Here is a 17268-nt window from a genome sequence, read left to right on the forward strand (position 1 = left end):
TCCCCAAACATGTGAGGGGGCTGCCACAGGGTCGGGATGGTTTCCTTACCTGCACGCCGATTGTTTAGCACCTGCTGGTAGAAGCCAGAGGTGGATCCCTTTTACATCAAAAGTCCCCTGTTTAGTTGCAGCCTTGAGCTATGCCAGCAGACTGGGCCCCCCCTGCCCTAGCCTAGGGAGGCATCATAAGAGAAGGGCTTGGTTTCCCCTGCCATATTATTGACACAACAACTGCTGAAGTTCGTGTATGGAAGCCTGAACTGCCAGGGGCAGCTCCCTCCTTCCTCATGAAGCATGTCTTTATGACACTAATGACAAATGTTCCCTGATGGACCCAATTTAGATCGGGGATAGTGGGAGGCCAAGCTCTAGGAGGATGAGAAAAAGAAGTGGGACAGATCCTGAAAGGCATTTCTTCTGGCAGCTTGGATGTGAGGTTTTGCTAGCGTTGCCAGATTAAGTCTTCACAAGTCAATTCTGATGGCTTCCCCTGGCACTGATCTTGTGACTGGTCATCTTCAAAGTCAAGGTAGTTGGGTAAGTCTTATATAAAAAAAAAAAACACAAAGTCAAAACACCGCTCTCTAACTTAGTCACATGATGCCCGGGTACTGCAAGGTCACAAATTTGATCTGCCTCATGAACTGATCTTGACCCTCATACCTCTCTACTTTGAGTTTCCAAGGCCTGCTCCGAAGCTGCAAGAGCTCTGAAAATTTAAAGTCTACGGAACAAATCTTCAGTATCCAGCTGGACCCCATCTGAGGCTCTGTCTGGCCACAAGGATCTGAAGTGGCCTCCATTCGGTTTACCGCTGGCAGAACTGCCCTCAGCACCAGTGGTGCCACTTGTCCTGACCCCGGCTCGATGCCCGTGCCATTGGCGGCACTGCAGCCCTGAGCGCCGACGCTGGCACTAATGTTTGAAGGATATCCGATTGTCCTTTCAGACTCGGGCAAACCCAGAGCGACCTCTATTAACCATGCAACAACCTCTACCCGTCTTAATTCTGTCCTCTAATCATTCCCGTAATGCCTACGTGAATTCAGAGATAAAAATTACAATTGTGACCAAGTGTTCATGACATGCGTAGTTGTTGATACACATTCTCTGCATACTCCTACTTCTAAGTATGGTCTTGGACATGTATAACTTGTTTTCTTGGAAGAAGTCTTTTGAGTTCTGATGTGTTTTGGCTCTTCCCATTGCTGGTATTGCACATGGTCATCAGTTTCATTGTTAGATTGTTTTCTTACGCCATCTAAAGCTCTGAGTTGATGCTTTGTGGTGTACGTTTTTGGGGTCTTCTGGTTCTTCCACTCCCATTGGCATGAAACAATAGCGTTCTTTGCCATTTTCAGACTCTCTCTCGGTTCCTTAGGGTTTCTGAGGCAAATGACCATCTGCATCCACTGTGCCAGCGCCCAAAACCATTAACCAGTACTGTTCCCCGTCACTCACAGCACCCACCCACCACCGCCGCTCTGGCGGCCGGCGTCAAGCCCACCACCCTAACAACAACCTTCAGGGCTGCCACTGGTTCCCAGCCATGGCCAGCATCGTCACAAGGCCTTGCAGCCGACCCTGACTCTCAAACAGCCCCAAAAAATCTGGCCTTCCTCTGTGTCGGCAGTACCATCGATGCCTTCCAGTTCCTCTCCGCCGGGGCAGCCTTGTCTGTCGGTGCCTACTTGCCCCTCACAGCGCTTCCGTCAGCGTTCCCCAAGGACCTCGATGCCTCAATTCTGCAGCGCCTCCAGGAGGAGTTTGAGAGTAGGCAAAAGAGCCTATTCATCCATACTCAAACAGGTAAGATTGTTGCCAAACTGCCCCAGACAGTGCAGAACACTCTTCCTCGCAAGAGGAAGCTTCCCTTTGAGGAACAGCTTGTTTTGGAGCCCGCACCTCCTCCCAAGCCCAAGAAGCACCAAGATAGGGGCAACAACCCATGCCTTCTCAGCTTCCTCCTCTTTCCTGTTCTCCTCAGATTCCTACTCCTCCACCCAAGTCCCTCACTCCTCTGCCTAAAGCAACTACCCCCATCCCCCACCAGCTTCACCAGAGGGGTCCACACATTCCTCATATGTAGAGGGTAGCTTGCTAGAACCAACGGACCCATACAATGCCCTATATGACTCAGAGCCCCAGGATGATACTTGGGATGACTGGTGTGATCCCCGCAAGTGAAAATTACCCTGACTTCTACCTCACCATGCCTTCCCCTCCGGGTGATACCACCTTGTATCACGGGGCCATTTACAGAGTGGCCACCTTGCCCAAGGTGGACTTACACTCCATCACTGAGGAGGATGGATTCTTAGTTGTGACACTGTCACACCTGCAGCACTCAACCCAATGCCTGCCCATGCTCAAGGGCATGCTAAAACCCACCATTGACGTCTTCAAAAACCCAGTTAAAATCCCAGTTAAGGTCAAAGTAGTTATGCTCAGGGTTGATAAAAAGATAAAAGCCCCCCCCCCCCCCCCCCGCCCCTCAGATCCACCTTATATTAGAGGGCAGCTCCCCCTGGTTGTGCATACCATACTCAAACTAGTGAATGCAAAAGGTACTGGGGAAGCCCCACCGCCAGACAAAGAAAGCAAAAAGATAGATGTGGTGGACACCTCCATCCATTGGCGCTTCACCAACTCTGTCGGCATACCTTTTAGGTATGACCGAGCTCAGTGGGAAAAGATGGGAGAACTCATCCAACATCGCTCAGACCACAAAGGGCCTAGAAGCTTGTGGCCGAGGGTCAGACCATCTCTAATACCACCATCAGATGTACCCTTATTGCTGCAGACACTGCAGACAATCAATCAATCACCAAAATTTGTATTGCGCGCTACTCACCTGTGAGGGTCTCAAGGCGCTGAGGGGGGGAGGGAGGGGGGGGCGCTACTGTTCGAACAGCCAGGTCTTGAATTGTTTCCTGAAGGAGAGGTGGTCCTGGGTCAGCCGTAGGTGAGTGGGGAGGGAGTTTCATGTCTTGGCTGCCAGGTAGGAGAAGGATCTTCCCCCGACAGTGGATTTCCGAACTCGTGGGACGGAGGCGAGGGCGAGGCTGGCGGATCGGAGCTGGCGGGCGGGTGTGTAGAATGTGAGGCGGCTTTTGAGGTACTTCTGGCCCATGTCGTGGAGAGCCTTGTATGCGTGGGTGAGGAGTCTGAACGTGATCCTCTTGTTGACGGGGAGCCAGTGAAGGTCTTTTAGGTGGGCAGAGATGTGGCTGCGACGAGGGATGTCCAGGATGAGTCGTGCTGAGGCGTTCTGAATGCGCTGGAGTCTTTTCTAGAGTTTGGCTGTGGTTCCAGCGTAGAGGGTGTTCCCGTAGTCCAGACGGCTGGTGACGAGGGCCTGTGTGACCGTCTTCCTGGTTTCGGTGGGGATCCATCGGAAGATCTTTCGGAGCATGCGCAGGGTGTTGAAACAGGATGATGAGACGGCGTTCACTTGCTTGGTCATCGTGAGGGAGGAGTCCAGGATGAAGCCCAGGTTGTGTGCATGGTCCGTTGGTTTGGGTGCGCTGCCCAGGGCAGGGAGCCACCAGGAGTCGTCCCAGGCGGAGGGAGATGGTCCGAGGATGAGTTCAGTTTCAGACGGTTGATCTTCATCCATTCTGCGACGTCTCTCATTCCTTCCTGGAGGTTGGCTTTGGCGGTGGCAGGGTCGTTGGTGAGGGAGAGGATCAGCTGGGTGTCGTCGGCGTAGGAGATGATGTTGAGGTTGTGTTGGCGGGCGATGGCTGCGAGAGGGCTCATGTAGATGTTGAAGAGGGTGGGGCTGAGTGAGGATCCTTGCGGGACGCCGCAGATGACTTCGGTGGCCGCGGATCGGAACGGGGGGAGGCGGACTCTCTGGGTTCTTCCGGCGAGGAACGAGATGATCCACTCCAGTGCCGCTCCTTGGATTCCGGTGTTGCTGAGGCGTTGTATCAGGGTGCGGTGGCATACGGTGTCGAAGGCTGCTGAGAGGTCCACGAGTATGAAGGCAGCCGTTTCCCTGTTGTCAAGCAGGGACCTGATGTCGTCGGTGGCTGCGATGAGGGCGGTCTCGGTGCTGTGGTTTGCTCGGAAGCCGGCCTGTGAGGGGTCGAGGGATCCGTTGGTCTCGAGGAAGGCGGAGAGTTGTCTGTTGACGGTCTTCTCAATGACTTTGGCTGGAAAGGGGAGGAGCGAGATGGGGCGGAAGTTCTTGAGGTCTGTGGGGTCCGCTGTGGGTTTCTTCAGGAGGGCGCTCAGCTCAGCATGTTTCCAACTCTCCGGGAAGGTGGCGGATGCGAAGGAGCTGTTGATGATGTGCCGGAGCTGGGGTGCGATTATGGAGTCGGCTTTGTTGAAGATGTGGTGTGGGCAGGGGTCGGTTGGGGAGCCGGAGTGGATGGTGTTCATCATGCGGGTGGTGTCTCCGGTGCTGACAGGGGTCCAGGTGCAAAGGGTGGTTGGGGGGGCGCTGGTTCGGTGGTTGGGTGCGTGGTCAGCGCGCCGAAGCTGTTGTGTATGTCAGCGATCTTGCGGTGGAAGAACGAGGCGAGAGAGTCACAGAGGTCTCTCTCGCCTGCGAGGGGGTGATGTCTGTGTTGCAGGCGCTGGGGTTGGAGAGCTCTTTAACGATGCTGAAAAGCTCCTTGCTGTTGTGGGTGTTGTTGTCCAGTCGTTCTTTGAATGCTGTCTACTTGGTGGTGCGGATCAGCTGGTGGTGTTTGCGGGTGGCGTTCTTGAGGGCGGTCATTTGTTCTGCTGTTTGGTCGTGGCGCCAGGCTTTCTCGAGGGTGTGGCAGGTTTTCTTGGAGTTTTTGAGGTCGTTGGTAAACCACGAGGCTTTCCTGCTGCCAGGTCTGCTGGGAGGGTTCTTCAGTGGTGCGAGTTCGTCGGCGCAGTCGGTGAGCCATTTTGTGAGGTTGCGGGCTGCTTCGTCGGGATCCGTCGTGTTGGTCGGCGGGTTCTGGCTGAGGGAGGTTTGAGCTGGTCGGCGGTGATCTTGCTCCAGCTCCTGCGGGGAACCTGTTGCGGGTGGTGGCGGGTCGTGGTTCTCCTGAAGTTGAAGTGGACGCAGCTGTGGTCTGTCCAGTGTAGTTCGGTGGCGTGGCTGAAGGAGATGTGCTTGCTGGAGGAGAAGACGGGGTCGAGCGTGTGGCCGGCGTAGTGGGTGGGGGTGTTCACCAGTTGCTTGAGTTCGAGGTTGGCGAGGTTGTCCAGCAGGGCAGCGGTGTTGCAGTCCTTGTTGTTCTCCAGGTGGAAGTTGAGGTCCTCTAGGAGGATGTAGTCTGTGGAGGTGAGGGCGTGTGGGCTGACGAAGTCTGCGATGGCTTCTCTGAATTGTGTGCGCGGTCCCGGGGGTCTGTAGATGAGGGTGCCTCTTAGGGTGGTCTTGGGGTCTGTGTGGATCTGGAAGTGAAGGTGTTCGGCGGCGGTGAGGGTGTCGTCGGAGTTGGTCGTGATGCGGATGGCGTTTCTGTGGATGATGGCGATGCCTCCTCCGGTTTGGTTGATGCAGTCCCTCCGGGTGATCTTGTAGCCCTCCGGGATGGCTATGGCGATGTCGGAGGCTAAGGAGGCTTTCATCCAGGTTTCCGTGAGGAAGGCGACGTCTGGTGATGTTGTGTCGAGGAGGTTCCAGAGTTCCACGGCGTGCCTGTGGACGGAGCGCGTGTTGAGCAGGATGCACTTGAGGAGGTTGTTGCTGGCGCTGGGCTTGGCGTCTACCGGGCCGGTCCTGAGGCAGGTGAATTGGCAGGCTTGGCAGGTGAAGGGTCCCTCCCTCCTGATGACCACTGCATGCGAAGTGTGGCATCCCAGGATGCACCATTCTGCCCAATTGCAACATGGCAGAACCCCTTTCTTGGCAGAAAGCTGTCTCTTGGTACACCCCTTGTGCAACCGTGGATGGGCACAAGGGATCTTGGGGCAATAAAGTGGCAGCTTTGTAAAAGTTGCACACTGAACAAGTCACATTAATTTCAACATGGGCATCAAGTCTGACTTAATGTAATGAGTTGTTTGATACTTTACAGTATCAACTTTAGTGTCCCAGTCAGTCATTAGCAGGGCTGCTGTGGCATCCTTCAACTCTGCTCTTGCCAATGGAGCTATTGACCTTTTCCACAGTTAAAACAATATTTACAGGTTTTTACTGTTAGATCATGTAAAAATACATGTTCCAGTTCTTAATACAGAGCACCCTGCCTTGAGACTCGCTAGACCTTCCTTAGGGATGACTTGCATATATTAAAAAGGGAGGACTTGGCTTTGCCTTTACTTTATATGGCGAAGTCGAGGTAGCAGTTATAAACTGCCCTTCCAGTCTGCAGTGGACCCAGGTTTAGAGGGCATGATGCACAGGGCAGCTGAGGTCCTTGACCTACAGATGCCAGCAGTCGAATTCAAGGCCAATGTCTTGACAGAGGTGCTTCTTCCAAGAGCGTGCTTGGCTGAACTGTTGCTCCCTTTCACTGAAGTCCTCACAGATGTTCATTCGGGGACCTGAAACAAACCTTGCGTGGGCCTCCTGTGCACGGCATGATTGCCCACTGCCACCAGGAGACCCAGCCTTTCTCTTCCAGCACCACTCCCCGCGGCACCTATGGTTGTCTGCAGTGCCAACCATACCCGGCAATGCAACAGCTTATCCAGGCCTTTCATGGACTAGGTTGTGTATCCCATATTCCCCCTACCTCAACGACTGGCTGCTGAAGGGGTGCTCGCTCCGGGCATTCCCCCACCTCCAGAATATGGTAAACCTTTTACTCTTGCAAGGGCTCACTATCAATATGCTGAAGTCACACCTGACTCCTCCTAAGACACTCCCTTTCATCGAACCCATTCAAGATACAGTGCCATTCGATCCTATCTCTGGAATGGAGAGTCCAGGATATTTGAGCTGTGATGCCGATGTTTCAGCCTCAATCCTGGATTTCGGTGAACTGACTCTGAGGCTACTTGGTCTGATGGCCTCCTGCGATCCTGCTGGTAAAGCAGGCCAGCTGGCATATGCAGGCTCTGCAGTAGGATTTGGATGTGCCAGTGTGCGCCGCACCAGGGAAATCTCTGACATGGTCCAGATTTCAAAGGAGACTGCAAAAGATCCACAGTTGTGACTAACGGATCACGATTGGTTTCTTGGCTGACCTGTCTCTCTTCCCCACCCAGTGCTAACAGTGATGACTGATGTGTCACTTCTGTGTTCGGGCCGCCAACGTGGAGAGGTGAAGATCAGAGGAGTCTGATCTCTGGTGGAATTTCAGTTCCACATCAACCTTTTTGAGCTGGGAGCACTCCAATTGGCATTGGTAGCCACCTTCCTGCTGTCCATTAAGGGAAGGCTCGTTCAGGTGTTCAGACATCACCACCAGAACGTGGTATTCCAACAAACAGGACAGGATGGGGTTGTGAACCCTGTGCCAGGAGGCTCTGTGCCTCTGGGCTTGGCTAGAGGGCCAGGACATCTCCTTGGTTGTGTAGCACCTTGCAGGGTCATTGAACGCCAGGCTTGACGAAATCCGCCGTCGATGCCCTCCCGATCACAAATGGCAACTACATCCGGAGGTGGCATGGTGTCTCTTCTAAGGCTAGGGAGAGCCTTCGCATGATTTGTTCACCACCACCAGGAACACAGAACATCAGCACTTCTGCGCTGTGGAATTTATAAAGCGGCTCCCGTTTGGAGACACATTCCACCTCGATTAGAATTCCAGTATCCTGTACGCCTTTTTGCCCTATACCACTCCTGCTTAGAGTGCTCAAGAAGATTAGGACAGACCAGCCTAACTCATTCTAGTGGCTCCGGATTTGGTACGGAGAGTATGGTATTCCAAACCCCTGACCATGAGCATAGGTCCTCCTATCAGACTCCTCCTTTAGGAGGTTCTCCTGTCGCAAAAACAGGGCAGGGTCCTGCATCCAAACCTGCACACTCTCCACCTTCATGCATGGGGATTGAGTGGCAACTGTTGAGGGTTTTTTGATCGTGCTCCAGAGGCCTTTGATTTTGGCACGCAGTCATCCTTCCACTAAGACTGTATATGCCTACATTAGGGATTCGTTTGTGACTTGGATGTTATCACGCCATTTGGACCCCCTTTCTGCAACACAATCAGAAGTGTTGCTGTTTGTTTTATCTTTAGCCTGGCAAGGCCTTGACCTGTCACTTTAATAGGGTTACCTGGCAGTCATTCCAGGTGTTCAGATGTTGCCAGATCAACCTTCTCTGTTCAACTCACCTCATGTTACTCATTTTCTGAAAGGTTGCCACACGTGTTCCTTCCTGCCTTTTTCATGATGCCCCAGTGGTTCCTCATTCTGGCCTTCACATTTCACAGCCTTTTGAGACCCTGCACATCTGTTCTCTTCTGTTTTCACTATCAAAATGATCTTTCTAATGGCTAGTGCATAGGCAAGGAGGGTCAGCGAGCTTCAAGCCCTGTTGGCTCACCCTCCGTACACCAGCTTTTTCACTGGCAAACTGGTTCTTCGGACATGTGTCTTTTCTACCAAAGGTTGTCACCCCTTTCATGTCAGGCTGAGAATTACTCTGCCTTCATGTTCTCTCCACCTCATTCTTCCAAGGAGGAGGAAAGACTCCATCGCCTGGACCTAAATAAAGAGTTCTCTCTTTTTAGATTAACCTCACCAGAGACTATCAGGTGGACGAACAGCTCTTTAGGGTATACTGGAGTATAAATCGGGCAAGGCTATGCAGAATGCTGACCATCTCGCGATGGATTCTACTCTGCATTAAGATCTGCTACGTGTTAGCTAAGAAGCAGCCTCCTGAGGGTTTGATTGCCCATTCAGCCTGGGCCGCTACATTGGCACACAGATTACATCTCCTGGACATCTGCCAAGCTGCTACGTGGCCGCCACTCGACCCGATCACAAAATACTACTGCTTGGACAGTCAGGTCCATCGAGACGGGAATGTTGTGTGTTAGATCCGCCACGATTTTCTGGTTTGAGCTAGTTCACAGACCCACCTCCAGGGAGGTATTGCTTGCTATCTATTCTAAGGTGAGGAATCTGTGGTTAGAAGTCTTTATCTGTGAATGGGGGGCTCTTCTCCCTTAAGGTCACACTACACACTGCACACTCGTCAAACATTACTTTTTATGTGGTTCTGTGCAGTTATATGGACACTGAAAAGTGACTTCTAACACGGATAACGCCAACGCAGAGGCGATCAAAGCCACCTAGCGATGCGCAGGGATACTGCTCATGATTGTCTGGATCCAGTCTAACGTCTGGGGTAATTCTAAGATGAGGAATCTGCGGTTAGATAAAGTCTCTACCACAGAAAGCGTTACCTAAAGAAAGTAACTAGTTCAGACATGGTGGCAGATATCTTACCCATGGTCACAAATGATGTTAGACCAAACATCCAACGCCATATTCAAGATACAAAAGATGCAGCGAAGTACTCCATCCAGTCAGGCCTGGACACAACCGACAGTCTGGGTAGCGCAGTTGGCACCAGTGTGGTGCTAAGGTGCCATGCTTGTATTCACTTCACCGGATTTCTAGTGACGCCCAGTAGTCATTAATGGATATGTTCTTCTACGAGACCCATCTCTTTAGAGACCTGGCAGATAAGGACATAGACTGTTTTAAAGACAGTAAGGCAGTTTCATGTGCTCTTGAGCTTGCTCCGCCGGAGTGCCAGTTTCCCCAACAATTTCGCCCCTTTTGAGGCTTAGGGGAGGTATATCAACAAAGGCAATGCCACAGTGTCCCCCAACAACAACAGGTCTCTCAGTCCTCCGGCAGAGGCAGCGGATCAGGCCCCCAGCATATCACTCATTTAAGAACTATAAGGGAGATAGATGCTTTCTCTTTTGAGAAACCTTTTATTGTTTTTTGGTTGACCATACAACAAATGGTGGTTTTGGATGCAAGCCTTTCTTTTGTTCTTAAAGTTGTGGGTATCTTAATTTGATTAACTCACTCTTGTTTCTCTTCAATTTTTCATGTTCTGCTGAGCAATCTTTGGATTAATCGTATTTAAAGTGATCTGCAGGTAACTTAGTGAAAACGCTGTTGACCAATATCCCTATTGGGGTTGTCTAGAGTTGCTACAACTGTTTACACATTCACTTAGCGTGTTTTCTTTTTGATGATGATGCCAAGTTCTTTACGGGGTGTTGATTAGCCTGTTAAAATTACATTTGTGTGCCCTGCTGGTTCATTTTTAATTTGTATCACTCCTGTTTGCAGTGCTTCTTGCTATTCTGTTCCATATGTTATAATGTGAAGAGCTCCCCATCACGGAGAAATTAGATTTCTTTTAATTGTAGTCTCCATATTTTTCTTTAAAAGTGAAGTGAAACTTTTATGGAATTCATACTGCAATTGAAGATGTACGTCGGACTCAGGCACTGTGACTGTTGCGATGCACGATAATTTAGATGGGACTGCATCTATTAATAGAAACCTCTTTAAAAAGAAAAACAAATGACGTTTTCTGGTTCATTTTTATTTTTACTGGTGATGAGGATCACCATTACTGTCTGGTAAGGAACCTTTATATTATGTTGTTTGGCAATGTACACATTAAAATGAACTATATCTAGGAATGGTTCCAAGTCGTTGCCTATATAGAATAGCATTACAGTAAACAAATGATGGACGGAATGCTGACAATGCAAACATTCTCCCCAGTTAAAAGATCTGGATTTAATACATCGTTCTTTTGCCCACTACGCCACCCCAGTTTGGACCCAGCCATAATCATGGGAACAGTCCAGACCGATCTGCTTGGCCAGGTCTTCCCTGGACCGGAAACAAGTATCCTGGGACCGGTTTCAGGGTATTTCACCATTCTTCAGCCAGGCTAGCTTGAATTCAGTGGCACAGTGAGCAAGAGACCCTCGTCTGGGCATACCCATCCCACATAAAGCGAAAACTGTTACAGTAAACAAATGATGGACCGAATGCTGGCAATGCAAACATTCTCCCCCTTGCTCACTTTGCCACTGGATTCAAGCTAGCCTGGCTGATGAAGGGTGTTACCCCGAAACCGGTCCCAGGATGCTTGTTTCCGGTTCAGGGAAGACCTGGCTTGGCAGTTCAGGCTGGACTGTTCCCATGAGGCACAGGGTCAAGACTTATTTGCATATAGCTGGGTCTGAACTGAGGTGGCGAAGTGAGCTAAAGAATGATGATGGATTCAACCCAGATCTGTGACTGGGGGGTAAGTGTCTGAAAGGTTTCAGCGCTCCGTCCATCATCTCCTTGTGTTTGCTTTGTTCCCCCTAAGTTGGCTGGGTATACCCAGATGTGGGTCCCTTGCTCACTTTGCCACTGGATGCAAGCTAGCCGGGGTGATGAAGAGTGTTACCCAGAAACCGGTCCCAGGATGCTTGTTTCCGGTTCAGGGAAGACCTAGCTTTGCAGTTCGGGCTGGACTGTTCCCATGAGGCACAGGGTCAAGACTGATTTGCATATAGTTGGGTCTGAACTGAGGTGGTGAAGTGAGCTAAAGAATGATGATGGATTCAAACCTGATCTGTGACTGGGGGTGAGTGTCTGAAAAGTTTCAGCGCTCCGTCTATCATCTCCTTGTGTTTGCTATATAGATTAGCATGGCAGCTGTTTAGGGCAGTGTCTGATACAAAAGTGCTAAAGCAGGATAACAAAGGGAATACAGGTCTTCATTTACAATTAGAGCGCCTTGCTATCTACTTCATTTTAGAAGCCAGGTTTCTTTAACAGCACATACAAGAAGGAGGATCTGGTCTTTCTTTTAAAAATGGGCAATACGTGAAATAGGCAACCTCCTTGGAGCTTATGTTTTCTCACTTGTTGGTGATGATTTTTTTTAAACAAATAACTATGAAATAAACTGTGGCTGGTCACTTGTGTAAGCCCTCTTACTGATATACAATTGTTATTTTATCTTTACAGATATGATGCCTCTTTTGCACAATTATGTTACAGTTGACACTGAAACTTTGTTGGCTAACCCTAAACACCTAGAAATAATATACACTATGTGTAAAAAGGTAAGAAATGTATTGTCTGTGTTTTTTCTACATACGCTGTTAGTTACTTTGAACTGATGCTTTTAAAAACTGCATGTTGATCGTCCTGCCTATTAACATTTATTAGCATGTGCAGGTTTGAGGTAATGAAAAAACCTGTGTGAGGAGATCTTTCCTTCATTATCTCATAGTTCCTGCTTAAGTTAAAAAAATATATATATATAATGTTGCTTCATAAATGAAGAGAACTCCTGAAATATTCCTATAAAAAAGGTTGACACCATACCCAGGAGACTTCCTGGAAATTCTTGTATGTGCCTATAAAAATTGTGTGCTGATCCCATAGGTTTGATTCTTTTATCTAGTTATTAGCAGGTTTATATTCGATGGGCAAGATCAACTAAGTGGCAGTGAGCTTTACAAAGTAACAGTCGCAAACAAAGAGTAAACAATATATAATATCTGTAAGGTCTTTTTCTATAATTCAGTGGACTATATGACATAGTATTGTAATAGTTACAAAGAATTAATACATTTTGCATAGTGAATACAATACATAAATCTCTAAAATTGTCAGATCATGGTCCGAAGCATACAAAGGCAGGCACAGTTGGAAGGGACGCTGAAAGACAACCTTTTCAGCTCTTTATTTTTAACCAAATTGCAATATTTTCCTTAAGTCCGTTTCCAAACAACATATCACTGAAGATGTGTTGATATGTTAACTATCAAGATATTAGTGATTAGGATAGAGTAAAGACCAACCAAAAAGCATGTATATTTCAATTTGTATTTTACGTTTACTTCAGTGACTGAGTGAGTCATTGACACCGATATTCAAACTTATTCTGATACTTCTAACCTCAGATTCCGTATCTTAGAATATTCCCCTGGTCCCTGACCGGATGCGGAGAATGTTGTAGTAGTACTCCTGCATACTGACAGCTATAACTGTGCGGCTGCTCATAACTCCATACTGCCCTGGAAGTGACCGAGCAGAGGCACATTGAGCTGCTGCAATTTTTTATTTTCAATTCGCCACCTAAAGTGGTAGTTATCCTCCTTGCCGCCAGATGCCACTACATGAAATCAATTTATGCCAGGCACTGGGACAGATTTGTTACCTGGTATGGTGCCCAGAACACTGATCCCTGACCGACAAAGCTGTAGGACACCCTCCTGTTTGTTTTGTCTCTAGCCAAGGAAGGCCAAGGCCATGCAGTGAGCATGATGGAAGGTTATTTGCCTCCCCTGTCACCTTCTTTGCGTTTCCTGACCAACTATCTTTCTTTAAATCTATTGTTGTGATGAGGTTTATTAAAGGTTGACTCACATGCTCCCTCCCAAACCATTTGTAATGCCACAATGGGACCTAAACCTGGTCTTGACATTACTGAAGTGTATGCATTTCAAGCCTATACATAGCCACCTGCTATAACTTTTGACCTTGAGGACTCTCCTTCCTTATTGCGATTAAGTCAACTTTTTGCGTGAGTGAACTGCAGGCACTTTCTGAAAAATTGCCCTACGTCACCTTTTTCCTGGACACATTGGCCTGGGCAGCCTTCTTACTGAAAGTGTTGACTCCTTTTCACTTTGGACAATCAATCGCTTTATCAGCGTTCTATATTTTCCCCATATTCCTTTAAGGAGTAGGATCAGTTCCATTGGGTAAACTCCAAGAAGGCTTTTAAATTGTTGGTCGTACCAAGGACCATCAAGTAGACAATCAACTTTTTGTGGGGTGTTCAGGAGCACCGAAAAGGAAAGCTTTGCAGAAGTTAACCCTGTCGAGGTGAATTGTCCACTGCGTTAAGATCTGCTAAGCACTGGTCTCTTCTGCTTCCCCAGAACAGCCACACCAGCAGCTTTGGAACCTCTAGGGTATTGGTAGGGGCAACCATTACCATCAGCAGCCCACACAAGTACCACACTCTACACAGCATTTTTGTTGTATCAGTTGCAGTACCCATCAGAGAGGGCAGCAGGTACAGAGGGCAGCCCAGTCTTCCACACCCCCAGCTACTGCCTCCTCCAAGTCTCTTTAATGCCCTTATCAGCACACATCCACCGTGTCGGTGCCAGGAATCAACACTTTCTGCCAGGTGGCAGGCAATAACCTCGGTCAAGTAAGTCCTGCAAATGGTTCACTAGAGATGCGCTTTACCATTGCTTGAAACCTTGCTGCACCTACCACCATCCTCAGTACGGCTGAACTTTAATCTTTCTTGCAGCAGAAAGTGTAGACTGTTTTGGCCAAGGGAGCAAAAGAGATGGTTTGGCACTAGAAGTTGGTTGTGGTTGTTATTCCTGTTACTTGATGATGCCAAATAAGGTGGGTGGTTCCATTCCATATTAGACCTTTGCCCTCAACGCTTTTTTGACAAGCATTGGCATAGCCAATAGATCTCGCTTTTGGGACCTTATAAGTATTTAGTCATGCAGCGCAATATCATTGGTGCAACAACATTAACTGTTGCATGTTTAAAAGTCGAGACCGATTGGCTATGCCAATGCTTTTTGTACATTGCTATGATTCCTGTAAAGCGATCTGATACCCTAACGGGTCAAGGTTGCTCTTTATAAAACTCAAAATAAATAAAACGGATAAGCCATACAGACACCCAATGAACAAGCACATCACAGAACCTACAAAGGCTAGGCATAAGGATACCTGACTATCAAGCAAATTACAGAACATATCCAGACAAGGCATGAAGACACCCGGCTTACAAAAGCATTACAGAGGTTATAAAGATTAGGCAGAAAGACAGCGGACTAACAACTACATCACAGAACATATACAGACAGCTGACTAACAACTACATCACAGAACATATACAGACTAGACATGAAGACACTCAGCTAACAAGCACTTCACAGAACATATACAAGACAAGGCAAAAATACATTTAACAAGCACTTCACAAGAACATATAGAGGCTAGACAAAAAGACAGTTAGCTGACAAGCACTTTGAGAGAATATATACAGACTACAAGTAAAGACACCCAACTAACAAACACTTCACAGAACATATACAGACAAGGCATGAAGGCACCTGACTCACAAGCACCTCACAGGACATATACAGAAAAGGCATAGAGACAGACGACTAACAAAAGCATCACAGAACATATACAGACAAGCCATACAGACACCCAACTAACAAGCACATCACCGAACATACAAAGGCTAGGCATAAGGACAAACGCATCACAGAACATATCCAGAAAAGGCAAAAAGACATTTAACAAGCACTTCATATGAACATATAGATATTATAGAGGCTAGACAGAAAGACAGTTAGCTAACAAGCACTTTGAGAGAATATATACAGACAAGGCATATAGACACCCGACTAACAAGCACATCACAGAATATATAGAATCAACACAGAAAGACTCCCGATTAACAAAAACTTCACAATCTATATACAGGCTAAAAATTAAGATTTCGGACAGCCTTAACTGTGATCAGTTTTATCGCTCAGAACAATGCAAACTGCGCACTCTGGATTAATCAAGAGCACCACGAAGCAATATTAGAGGCAGACGTGTGCTACACAAATGTAATAACAAGACATCCCTTTGTAGGTGGATTGTGGTTCAGCTGCCTCTTTGTAGACTTGCCCCGGTGAATATGAGTTACAGAAGTGTGGCCTCAAGAACTGTGCGAAAATCAAGGTGTTTTTGTCATAAGAGTGGCGTGAAACTGCAGAAAAGCCGCATGTTGGAGACCTATAAATCATCCAATTGGGAGCGCGGACAGATTGAAGCTCACACCTTTCTTTACTGAGCACAGAAATGGCTCCTTGGACAAAAGGTGTTATCACTGCTGTCCAGATTAAACACCTTTCGTTGAGGGCGAAAGGAAGGTCGATGCTGCTTGACATTATTACCTTGTGTCCAATTTGCTTTTCCCTGAAATAGGCTTCCTTATCCAAAACAAGCATTGGCCGCGCGTCCGTGAAATCGACACGGCTGCGCGTCTGTGAAAGCGACACGGCTGCACGTCTGTGAAAGCGACACGGCTGCGCGTCTGTGAAAGCGACACGGCTGCGCGTCTGTGAAAGCGACACGGCTGCGCGTCTGTGAAAGCGACACGGCCGCGCGACTGTGAAAGTGACACGGCCGCGCGACTGTGAAAGTGAAAGCGATGTATGCAAGTATGTGGTCACTGCAAGTTAAACAAGCATTTGCAATGCAATAGGTCTCGCATTTGCGAGAGTTTAAGCTATTGGCATTGTAAATGACAATGCCTTTTATTTATGTTTTAAAAACCAACACGTAAATAAAAGGCATTGCCATTTACAATGCCAAAAGCTCAAACTCTCACAACTGCGAGACCTATTGCATTGCCCCATAAAACTACAATTTATTAATACTTCGTTATATATGTGATGCTTTTGCCTAAACGCTACACACAGAAAATACTTCCATTTACTATAACCCCTTTGGAATTGGTACTCCTTTTATCGACCTCGGAAGGATGAAAGGCTAAATTGACTCGGCCAAGAATCAAACTTGGGACCTGCAGCTCACGTAAAGTTCAACAGCCACATCTCAATTAGGTGAGCTCAATGTCCAGGCCAACAGGAACGTAACGTTGGGAGATTAGTGACTCATTCAAAATAAAAGTCAAAATCATGAACAGTTCCAGTTGCGCTATGTAAACTCCATAAGGAACACAATCAACACCAATAAATTATTCCAGAAACAAGGGGTTAGGTGCTGAGGTTAAGCACCTTCACTCCAGAAACCCTTTTACTGCCCAACCTGAGACTACACAATGGAGCTGGGTAAACCATGAAAGGCATTACAATTATGGGCCTCTGTGGCCACCGGGGTAATATGGATTCATCCCATTCTACACATAACCTACCACCTGGTGCATCTTTTTAAGACGAAAAAAAGTTCTAACAATGTGAAACTTGTGTGCAGCATCATTAATTTTGTGTTAAGATAAATAGCCAAACAGTATTGACACAGAATGCACCGCACAACACCACACAGCTTGGTTTTGCTTACTGTCTAATGTAGTCAACTCTACCGCATAATTTGGTCTGTCATTGCCACATTGCTATTGTCTATAGTGAACTCGTCACAAAGAAAGATGGACCTCGCAGGCCTATAAGCTTTCATTTAAAGAGAGAGTGAAAGAAAGAGGGGGCGACATAGCAAAACAGGAAAAGAGAGCAAGCGAGAACAAGAGAGAGAGGGAGGGAGAAAGGGAAACAGAGAAAGATGGCGAAAGAGAGAAATAGAGCGAACAAGACTGTTACCCCAGGGCACTGT

At 47.9% G+C, this 17268-nt stretch overlaps 1 protein-coding gene across 2 annotated transcripts in view; it reads left to right on the top strand.

Moving 5' to 3' along the window:
* IPO8 (importin 8) overlaps positions 1-17268 on the top strand; it is a 672931-nt gene that overhangs the window by 449782 nt on the left and 205881 nt on the right. For both annotated transcript variants that reach the window (XM_086952791.1, XM_086952792.1), the window contains one exon: positions 11896-11993. In XM_086952791.1, the coding sequence (XP_086808917.1) occupies positions 11896-11993 (98 nt within the window). The remainder of the gene's footprint in view (positions 1-11895; positions 11994-17268) is intronic.

This window comes from Lissotriton vulgaris, chromosome 1_2 (assembly GCF_964263255.1).
Source record: "Lissotriton vulgaris chromosome 1_2, aLisVul1.2, whole genome shotgun sequence".
In the NCBI taxonomy this organism is placed as follows: Eukaryota; Metazoa; Chordata; class Amphibia; order Caudata; family Salamandridae; genus Lissotriton; species Lissotriton vulgaris.